This window comes from Heterocephalus glaber, unplaced genomic scaffold (genome assembly GCF_053883595.1).
Source record: "Heterocephalus glaber isolate CG9 unplaced genomic scaffold, H.glaber_assembly_v1.0 deba00000122, whole genome shotgun sequence".
Taxonomy (NCBI): domain Eukaryota; kingdom Metazoa; phylum Chordata; class Mammalia; order Rodentia; family Bathyergidae; genus Heterocephalus; species Heterocephalus glaber.
This window is the reverse complement of record NW_028258138.1, coordinates 50545583-50557083: the sequence shown is the minus strand read 5'-3', so window position 1 is coordinate 50557083 and position 11501 is coordinate 50545583. Positions and strand designations below refer to the sequence as shown.

General features: G+C 32.4%; 1 protein-coding gene across 13 annotated transcripts in view; it reads left to right on the top strand.

The window, feature by feature from the left end:
* Senp7 (SUMO specific peptidase 7) overlaps nt 1–11385 on the top strand; it is a 208182-nt gene extending 196797 nt beyond the window's left edge. For 12 of the 13 annotated variants that reach the window (XM_087214566.1, XM_021238824.2, XM_021238822.2 and 9 more), the window contains 7 exons: nt 3937–4029; nt 4580–4689; nt 5728–5780; nt 6545–6588; nt 6687–6755; nt 7630–7780; nt 9556–11385. In XM_087214566.1, the coding sequence (XP_087070692.1) occupies nt 3937–4029; nt 4580–4689; nt 5728–5780; nt 6545–6588; nt 6687–6755; nt 7630–7780; nt 9556–9693 (658 nt within the window). In that variant the 3' untranslated portion in view covers nt 9694–11385. Of the gene's footprint in view, nt 1–778; nt 3896–3936; nt 4030–4579; nt 4690–5727; nt 5781–6544; nt 6589–6686; nt 6756–7629; nt 7781–9555 lie in introns of those variants that run through there. The other variant, XM_087214609.1, reaches the window with a different exon arrangement.
* The last annotated feature ends 116 nt before the right edge of the window (nt 11386–11501 follow it).

Genomic DNA, 11501 nt, shown 5'->3' with positions numbered 1-11501 from the left:
ATGGGGAAGCAGATTAATTAAATAAATTGACTACAGGCAGACAACTAGTGAGTGACATAACTGGATAGTACTTAAATTCTCATTGTTTGTTTGGGTTTTTTTGGTGGTACTGGGGTTTGAACTCAGGACCTTGTGCTTTTGAGGCAGGCAGTGGAACCACTGAACTAAATCCCTGGCCCTAAATCCTCATTGTTTAATGTCTAGTGTTTTCAGTGTGTTAGGCTTGCCTTTCAAATGTCTATGAGGTTTTGTTTCATCCCATTAAAACAACAATAACAATAATAATAATATAATAAATGATTACATAGATAAGTTGGTTGAATTTGTTATATTGTTGGAGAAGGAGAGTAGAAATAGGGAGAGTACTAATAGGGAGAGAAGAACAGAAGGATCTTTTAATAGTTATAGTGGGCAACAAGTGGAACTGTCCCATACAAATTTGGATATATAGTCAACTTTATTTTGAATGTCTTTATTGGTCTGGAACTTGTGCTGATGGACAAGGCCCACCAGGATCAATTAAAGATAAAATTATGGCCACCCCCTAGCAATCAATAAGCTCAAGGGGCCCCTAACAATGTCCCTGCTCAGCTCAAAGCAGTTATAGATGTGACCACTTCAACCTTTGTCAGTGATTCGAGTTTGCTGGTATGTCGGAGGGAGAATGTAGTAACTTCCCCTGGAGATCAAAAGGATTAAAACCTCTAACAGCCAATCTCAGGGTGAAGCCACCCAGCAACAAAAGAACTTCAGTTAAAGACATCCCTGCTCTTCACAGGTGATCATAAGACAGCAGTGAACCTTTTGATTTAAGACCCATTCATTCCACCCAAGAAGTCCTGACCCATCTTATTTAAAAAACTGTGTGTGTATAGACCTCCTGTCAACTTCCTAACTAAAGCTAAAGGTCTTCTGCAAGCCAAAGGAAAATAGTCTTGTCAATATCGCAACTCCAAACATCATTTTAAACAATGTAAGTGTTCCCAAAGAGCTACACGGTACTATATGATCCAGGAAAATTGATTATGTACTACAAACATGTGCTAATAAAGAAAAAAGTCCAGGAAAGGACATTCTTCAGGTAATCACATTTGCTGCCTAGACCCCTTTTCCATGCCCTCAGACTTGTTAAAAAAAACCCAGTCTCTCACCCTGACTATAGGATTCTTGTCTTAGAGACTCACCCACTGTCACCTTTGGTGGGGGGGGGGGGGAAGAGAGAGGGTCAGAGGCTGCATGAGTCACAATTTGAACATATTGTTGATAATTAGGGTTAGGAGAGGACATATGGAAGAAGATTTATAAAATAAATTTGACATTTAACATTTTTGATACCTATAATGAGATGACACAAAGAGCTTATATTGAGAAACAAAATAAGTAAACAAATATCATAATTACAGAGATAGTATAGTGAAACAAGAAAATGCCAGAATTTTCTTTTTCTCATTATAAGCTCTCTATGAGGTCAAATACTTCATCTTTCTTATTTCCATTTTACCCCCAGTGCCTTACTCAGTGTTTGGAACATAGTAGGGACTCAAACTACAAGACTGTAATAATGTCTGTTTCTGGATACTAAGAGAACTGTTAAGATATTTATGTATGTATGTATGTATGTTTTGGTTTTTTGAAACAATGTCTCCATATGTAGTTTAGCCTGGCCTTGAACTCACTATGTAGCCCAGGCTGGCCTTGAACTTGAAGCAGTCCTCTTGCCTCAGCCTCCTGAGTGCTAGATTACAGGCATGTGCCACTATGCCTGGCAAGAACTGTTAAGATATTTAATTAAGGGTTTTATACACAGTTAAGAATTGAGAAGAAGATCTATCGTGGCCTTCACGTTCTCTATCTTCCCTGCTCTACTCTATATTTAACATAGTAGCAAATAACATTGTCACCAGACAAGATCTGAGAAGGTTCCCAAAGCTGAGATAGGAAACCAAACCCACTCTAACATACTCTGGGATCACTGACTCTTGTTGTAGAAAAAGAATTTTCAGAATATCAGTAAGAGGTACAGGAAGGGTTTATTAGTCCGAGACTTAAGTACATTCTCAAGAATAGACTGTGGGCACTCAGAGAAATGAGGCACATTATTTCCTGGAATGGGGAACATTTATGCTTCTCTTGACATGGAAACTCTAGGGAAAGGTAGCCTCTGCCCTACCTCCCCGAAGTGTAACAACCCATATTGCAGGTATGAGCCCAGTTGTTTTGTTTTGTTGTTTTTAGAAAGGTAATTTAAACATTCTCTGGATTGTCTCAACCTGTTCCTTTATTGGAGGATCAGATTCCTGCTCTTTATCTTCTCACTTAAGCCAGTTTATGGGCTTTCAATATTCCTGTGGATTTTTGAGTGTGATATGTCTGGAAGGGAAGGAGCCTAAATTTCACCAAGGGAATTCTGATATGGATCTCCTTGGGTAACTTCAGTTGAGGCCCAGAAGTTGCAGTCTTCTTAAAATTATAATTTTTAGTTACGATTTTCTTGTCTCTTTTCTACCTATCTTTTTTTTCTTCTATCTTACCTCAAGATTAGCATAATCAGGAAGCCTGCCAAACACTAACATAATAAAAGAAACAAACAAGGTATCTATCCTGAAGATTCTCAAATAGCAAATAAGTTCTAATCTATGCAGTCATTGAAAATAATTGTTTTTCATCCTTATGATTGGGTCATTCTAAAATGAGAAAATTCAATAAACATTTGACTTTTGATTATGTGTAATAGTTAATCTTCACATGGTGTCTAAACTCTGTCAAATCTTTCTTCACCCATTCTGGATTCTTTCTCATTTCTAATGTTTACCCCATGTGGTTTTAGTTAGATATTATTCAGATGAACAAGGAAGGGACAAAGAGTTTTGTTTCTTATATTTCTTGACGTATAAGTATATATGAACTTAATTGTTTTTTTTCTACATAAAAAGATTCCTTCCAAGGCACTGAGCCAGAAGTCACATGCTACTTCCTTTATGCCCCTGTTAAATGTCATTTTCTTTCTAAACCTTTTTTTTTTTAAAAAATCTAGACTTAGTTTGATATAACTCTCTTGACGTAGATTAAAAAAAAAAGAAACTATTGTGTGTGCACAAGTGTGCACACGTGTGCATGTATGTCTGTTAACTCTGTTCCAGGTAGCTGTTCAGGGTTCTTTAACATAATTCCTTTGTATCTCTTGTAACACTTATATTTTAGTTATTTGTTTATTTTTCTGCCTTCATTATATTATAAATTATTTTAAAGCAGTATGGATATTTTTGTTATTTGTTTTTAGAAACCTAATAAACATTTGTTGAAATAAAAGAAAGATGGAATGAATGGTGTGTACATTTAGCCTTGTCCAAGTATTTCTTTATGTATGAAGGGAGAGGAGTTTCAAAATCTTAAGGAAAAACACTCAGGAGGCTGAGGTATGAGAGTTTTGAGTCCAAACCAGCCCAGACTACATCATGAGTTCAAGGCAAGCCTGGATTATACAATGAGACTCTCTCTCAAGACAAAACAAAACTCCCAAAACAACAACAGCAACAAAAAAAAACAAATAACAAAAATTAAGTCAGAAAAAAGAGGCCTCATTTTTTTCCTCCATTAAGGTTTAGCACCTCCTTCATCACAGATACTCTATTTGGGCAGTGAAGCTATGTAGAATAAATAGGTACAGATATGTTCATACTCAATTGCTGAGTCACTTTGGAATCTACAGAGTGTTTAATCAATTTGTCTTTATTTTCTCTGTTTTATTATTGTTTTTAGTGATCAAATTTAAGAACACCCAAGTGTTAATAAAAGGGATCTATTTTGAATGTTTTAAATTGTATGTTTTGAAGACAGTTAAATAAACCTAGCATTTTCAGTGTATAAAAAGGGGTTTTGAAGTTCTTACCTTAAATTTTAAACTTTTTATAAATTATCTACCTTTCATATTCCCAGAGTGGCACAAAGAAGGCATAAAAGAGTAAGAACATGGACTCGTCACATAAACATTTTTAATAAAGATTACATCTTTGTACCTGTAAATGAGTCGTGAGTATTTTTGATTATTTAAAAACAAATGGGAGAGAGTTCAGAAGAAATATTTATTTATTTATTAAGTATGAGTACATAAATACAAGGCATTATTTATAAATTTTTATGGAAATTGCTGAAACATTTATTTTGGAATTTGGTTTGACAATGTTTATTTTATAAATAGAGTAAAAAAATAAAATGAAAATGGCTAGAAGACTATAATGACTGAAACACTGATTTTTTTTTAACTCAAGAAAAGATTTTCTAAATTAAAAATACAAAAGATTTAGGGTGAATCTTCAAATATTTAAGAGAACAAACTTTAAAAAAAAATGATACTATGTGTGTTTATCAAAGCAGGTCCTTAAAACACTAACTGTACGAAAATAAATTTTGAATTGTTTGGACTTTGCTTTGGTAACTTTGGCTACTTAGTTTTATATCAGATATTGCAATGGATGACTTCAAAATAAGTTTATCATACTGTACTTTCTCATGTAGCTCTAGAGCACATTCTATAATATTTAGATTTTGCATGTTACTAAGATTTTTTTTTTTTAAATAGGTCTCACTGGTATCTTGCAGTAATTTGTTTTCCATGGTTAGAAGAAGCTGTTTATGAAGATTTCCCACAAACTATATCTGAGCAGTCGCAACAAAACATCAAAACAATAGGTGATGTTGTTAAAGCACATGGTGGTTTTTTTTTTTTTTTGGTTCAGGGGATCGAACTCGGGACCTTGCGCTTGCGAGGCAGGCAGTGGAACCACTGAGCTACATCCCCAGCCCCAGCACACGGTGTTTTTAATAACAAGGACAAAGTAAAATGGTTATGCGCAATAGTGTATGGAGTTAAAATTAGTCTAGTTATTTATTATTAAACTTACTAGAAGGAAGAATAAAAAGTTTGAAATTTTCAGGATACCTAGTGTTAGTTATAGATAAAATATTGTTCTTAAGTTATATTGTTGATATCATTTTATTATAGAATTTTTAAAGAGTACCTTTGCTAACATGATTAAGAATTCATGCCATAGATCTTCAGGCATGGCTTGATATCTCTCTCTTTTTTTAAATATGATTTATGGTATTTCTTGTAGACTAATGATTCAGAGATAATACATGATCTGTTTTACTTTCATGACTTTTCCTATGTTGTGACTCTAAATATTAAGTAAGCAAATAAGCCTACTTGCTTTGAGAAAAAAAATAAAAAGTGTTTTATAACTATAGCCTAAGTAGGAAGCACAATTGCTAATAGCTGTTTCCATTAATACTCCCCAAAACCCAGGGAAGAAGAAAGAAAAGCTGATGTAACAATTGATTATTTTTAATTTTCTCTAATTTTTTTCAGTTTCAGAAGTGTTCTTATGCAAATTATATGGTCATAGATGAACCATTACTAGGCAATTTGAGTATCTTCATGTTAAAATAGAAGACATTTGAAAATTGTCTTTTTATAAAAATTGGCCCTGCTAACTGATATTTCAGATTTTGGCCCTGGGGTTTATGTGTTGTCTCATAATAGCAAACCATCACCAGTTTTATTGATTGATTGAATTCTGTTTATAACATTAATCATGAAAAAAATTAAATAGATGCTCAGTATTTTTAAAGCATTGTTCTGCATGTAAGTTACAATTTAAGCTTATATAAATTATCTGTATTAAACATACATTAAAACTTCATAATTGCTTCATTATTTTCTATTAGACCATGATCTACATACTACTTCAACACTATCCTCAAATACAGAGGATTCTCAAGTAAGTGTATTCTGTGCAGATGTGAAAGAAGGAAAACTCATAATATTATATGTAAAAAAGGTCATAGTTAAGCAGACTGGGGTGGGTATTAGTGACTCATTAAATTGTACTGCTTTATGATTCTTTGACAGTTTTTGGGAAGGAGAACAAGAGAAGTTAGCAGTTTTTCTTATATTTGTTTAGCTTGCTTTAACTTAAAGGTTCATTGTGTACATTAGAGAAATAAAGGTACTATGAAGGTCTGCATTAAAGAAATCTAATTAAGTTTGATCCATTTTATTAAATTTATGAACAGAAGCATCATAAACAAAAGTACAATTTCCCATCCCTTTCCCTTAATACAGATTAATAATCTGCTTCATATGCTTCCAAGGGAAGAAATATGTCTCTAATGATGTAAGTTCAATTAGAGAATATTTGTAGAGACAGGTTAAATTATCTTGTTTATCATTCTTTGAGGTGTTAAGTAGATAGAGGTCAAGTTCCAGATTGGTTTTTTAGGCTAGGTTAAGGCTCCATAACTACTTGACACCAATGTAAAAGTATATAAACTACTATTTTACCAGTATAAGGAAATAAATCAATTAATTTTTGAAAAATGAAGTGAGGTTACTTCAGGTGATGAAGAAAACTCTTACTTGAAATTTTAATTTTTTTTCTTGAAATTTTAATTTTAAAGTTGTTTGAAAGATTTTAAGGAGTAACTGAATATCATTATATTTTAGTTTTAATTGCAAAGTTATAAAAATTCATGTTAATTTCAGAATACCGAGATGAGTATGCCAGTTCCAAAGAAAATGTGTAAAAGGTAAGTATGTGCTTTATAGTGAAAATAGTTTTTTTCATGCATTTCAGTATACTTAATACAAGTATGTACATCTTTATTTCTTTCTTGGCTTCTCATAGGCCCTGTATTCTCATACTAGACTCCTTGAAAGCTGCTTCTGTACAAAACACTGTTCAGAATTTACGAGAGTAAGTGATAACAGTTTTAACATCATTCTTTTTTTCTTTTTTTTTGTACCAGGATCAAACTCGGGTCCTTGTGCTTGCGAGGCAGGCAGTGGAACCACTGAGCTAAATCCATGGCCCTCATCATTCTGTTATTTAAAATCTCAGTTAATTTTGAAACTACCTTAGGAATTACTAAAAATACTATATCAGGAATTGTATTTTAATATGTACTTAAATGAAGCCTTCAAATCTAATCAATAGGCAATATATTCTATTATGCGTTAATATTTAAGTTTTAATATTTCTCAGGGATTAGATAATGAATAAATTTGGAAATTGTATTCATAATTGAGCAAAGTCCATAGATTTACAAAAGAGCATTGCAAATATTAGTGATTATCAAAGCTATTACTGGAGGAAAAAAATAATTGTTAAATTCACAATATTACATGTATGAATGTGTGTGTATGTGTGTGTGGGGTGTTATATAGTTTACTATAGGGCCTAGAAAAAAGCAACAATGAAACTTTTAAGATCATTTGTTAGTTCATAATATAAATGGTTTTATGTATTTGAGTTGAGTTGTTGAAGAAAAACTACCTATTAGCATGAAGATTGCATTATTTTCTTTAAAATGGTGTTTATTCAGGCTCATAAGAATATATTTTGCAGTTAAAGATCAGTCTTTGGAAATTTAGTTTGAGACAACACATTTCGCAGTGTTTTTCTGCCTTTGTGAAAGTGTTGTATAGTGATAGATTTCTACTCAAGTTATTTTATTTTGTTTTGTTTTGTTTGGTACTGGAGATCGAACTCGGGACCTTGAGCTTGTGAGGCAGGTGGCGGAACCACCTAGCTAAATCCCCAGCCCACGTTATTTTAATTATTATTTCAGGTATTTAGAGGTAGAATGGGAAGTTAAGCGAAAAACTCATCGCGAATTCAGCAAAACAAACATGGTTGACCTATGCCCTAAAGTTCCTAAACAGGATAACAGCAGTGATTGTGGAGTGTATTTACTGCAATATGTGGAAAGCTTCTTTAAGGTATGTGAAGATAATGTGAAGATTATTCACAATTATCAGTATGTAATGACACATTTCTTGGGAGTTGGATTTTCAAAGGTTTGGAGGAAATGAGAGGGAGAATAGGGTAGGTACAATATTTAAAGAAAATTTCCCCAAGCTAGAAGACTCATTTATTCAAAAAGCTTGGAACTGTAGCTGGGGAAATACGATGACAAACGTGGTTGTTATTTTCTGGCTCATAGAAACTCCATAGGAGTTATGACAGTATTAAAGACAAAAACTTATATGCAAAGTATCACTCCTTTTGAAGTATCATTTCATTATTATTAAATGATTAAACATCTATTAGGTTTTCCCCCTTTTATTCCACACTGAGATTTCATCATAGAGTGATGATTCTGGCCTCTAAATCTCTTTTGAAATAGATGTGATTTTGTATTTAGAATATTCAGTACACCTTGTTACATATTATATTCTAACATTGTTCTGTAATTTTAGAACTACAAGATGAATACCATGTAAAAGTCCTTGGGTAGAAAGCTTAAAAATCTAAATCTTGTGTTCCTCAAATTTGTGCACTAATGTAAGGCTTAAGTTAAAAAAAAATACACCTGGGGAAGACCACTGAACACCCATGAATCTTGTAACCCTAATAAGAAGCATTATTAATTCTAATGAAAATACTAGTCAGTAAATCTCCACTGACCATTTGCTCTTAGAATCACAGTCAGTACATTTGAGCCTTAAACCCTAGGGCTCTTAATTCCTTCTTCAAGATATAAATCCTTGCAGCTGGCTCCTAATAATTTCATCACATTTATAAGCATACTGTAAGAATAGATTTCTCTAGAAATTTAAAAAATGTAAACTCAGAGAAATGTCTTTACATTTGCAACTTGTATTTTCTTGGTTAAGCTTAACATAATAGAAAATGTAGCAGTTCTTGATCACTTAAATATTTATTTCTTACACCTTGGTGTGGAATCTTTTATTTTATTTTAATTTTTTGCCTTTCTGAGACAAGATCTTGCTATGTAGTTCAGGCTAGCCTTGAACTGTTGGCTATCCTCCTGTCCCAGCTACCTGAGTGCTGGGATTACAGGCACATATCATGACACATAGTTTATTTCTTACACTTAAAAAAGAACCTTGTGTGGGACTTTTCAGAGGTGTTTTTTAAATTTTTCCTGAAATTCTTTATCACCAAGGCTTTGTCTTTAATAAAAATGTTTTTAAAATGTTAACATGCTGGGAAAAATGGTGTTTAAATCATACTAACTTCTGGTTTATGCTGAATCATTCTCTATATACTAATTCTGTTTATGATAACTCACTTGAACATGCACTGTAGCAGAACAAATATTATCCTTTACAGTGGTGGCAAACCTGTGGCACATGTATTGCAGTGGGCATGCAGAACCCTCTCTGTTGACACACGAGCCAAGTCATTAGGGGCAGTGTTGGCACTTTGGGATAAATATGTGGGTTTTGGGTTGCAGTTTGGGTACTTGGTCTCTAAAAGTTTCTCTATCACTAGTATATAATTTTGATGTTTACAAGTTAGCAATATAATGTAAATGTTCTAAAATTGATAGTGATGATGGTTACACAACTCTGAATAAACTAAAATCCAGTTGAATACTTTTGGAGAATTGTATGCCATGAAAATTAAATCTCGGTAAAGCTGTTTTTAAAAAGTTAACAATTTTTCATTTCTTGTATAAATAAAATTTTAAAAATTTGAAATTATACTGTTAAAGTGATTGCATTTTTCTTTTTTCTTTTTTTTTTAGGATCCTATTGTTAACTTTGAACTTCCGATTCACTTAGAGAAATGGTTTCCTCGTCATGTAATAAAGACCAAACGGGAAGATATTCGGGAGCTCATTTTGAAACTTCATTTACAGCAACAGAAGGGCAGCAGTAGCTAGTTAATCTGTACAAACATGACACACATGTTCTTTGAGATTACTGGAAAGCCGCTTACTGGCATTTGTGTTAGACAGCTCACTGAAAAGAAAATGACTTCCAGTAGTTTTATAAGACATTGAATATTATTTAAAACATATAAGATATGTTATTAGAATTGTTGGACTCGCATAGATGAGTGGGGATGGGAATGATATAGTTAAAACTTATTAGATAGAAATTAAAATTTCATAAATATTTGATATTTTTCTTAGTAAATATGCTTGGATTATGCAATAGCGTATGTAATGTGGGAATGCTTTTGTAGATAATAAAACTATGTGATCTTTACTTCCACATGACTGGGTGTTGATGGGAGTTAAGACCTCCCCGGTGCCAGCCCCAGTGCTTGTCAAGTTTATTGACAAGTCACATCAATATTGTAATTCTATTCTTTGCAGCTCAAGCATGCAGTATGAATACTGTGTATTTTTAAAAAAGAAATTTAGTATCAAGGCTTCAGAAAATGCCATTTACGGCATCCCTTCTGTATAGTGTAACAAAAAAGGCATTCATAATCTTAGGAAGATGATAAAAATTCACTTTCAAAGTGCAGCTTATTCTCAACTGCTAAATGAAGTTACTTTGCTTTAACTTCTTTTTTTCATTTCTTTCTGATGTCATATGTGGGAATCTGAGAATTTAGTTCATTTGTTCATGGTAAAATTTGGAGCAAAAATTATCTATCTGAAATAAGTTTTAAAAATTATATATGTAGTTAAATTTAGTTTATTTGAGGTATTGCTGTATAAATATTCACGCCTACATTATCCCAGAACATATGTACACAGTTTCTGTAAGTATAGATGTCCTCATAACTTTAACAAAAGAATACTCCCAAAGTTCTATTTATTAATTATTAGTACCAAATATATAATTTTATAACTCAGTTTACCCAGTATTCATCTGCAAAGCCAGATTGTTCTCATTTCTTTTATATTTTTAAATTGTAGTTTTTAGAGCCCTGTGATCCCCTATGGATCTTAAACCTATGGCGCTTAATATTTTATTAAATATTCAGGTAACAGTTCTACTGAATTCATGTGATCATGATAGTATTGTATATGATTAAAAACTTTAGAACCTTCTGATATCAGGAATATTTTGAGGGAGACATGATCATATTGTATTTTCTCAGATAATATTTTTTAAGAATATTACTTTAATGTGTTTTAAACATCTCTTAGATTTACATTGTAACCATATGTAAAGCAGTGAAGCAAAAGCAATTTAAGATGAAAACTAAATGTCTGAACATTTGATTTCAGAATCATCTGAATTGAGGCTGTCACTTAAGCCTCAGTGTCTTTAGCTTTTGTTAATCTTGTCACCATCTTTATATTATTACAGATATTTTTGTTTTTGGGATTTCATATAAAGGTGGTTATAACTGCATATTTCATTCCCAGTTTGTCTGTGCATTGGGATGGGGAGACTTTTGTAGGTAACTATTAAGTTTTTTGTACATGTTACTTTGGGGAAGCAAGTATGTAGAGCATCTTGTGATTTCTTAACTTTTTTTTTTTGTATGTTTTTCAAAGATACCACTGTCCTTTATTATGTTCTGGAGATTGTTTAAATTCATTTTCCTAAATTCATGTGGAAATAATGCTTTGAGAATAACATTTTATATTAAACATATTTCCAGTTCATTATATTGAAGTAGATTCTTTTTTCTTAAACATGAGCGACGAAAAAGAAACATGAGCCATTGTTAGAAATAAATTTCTAATTTATGATGTCCTATGCATACCATATAACTGATATTTAA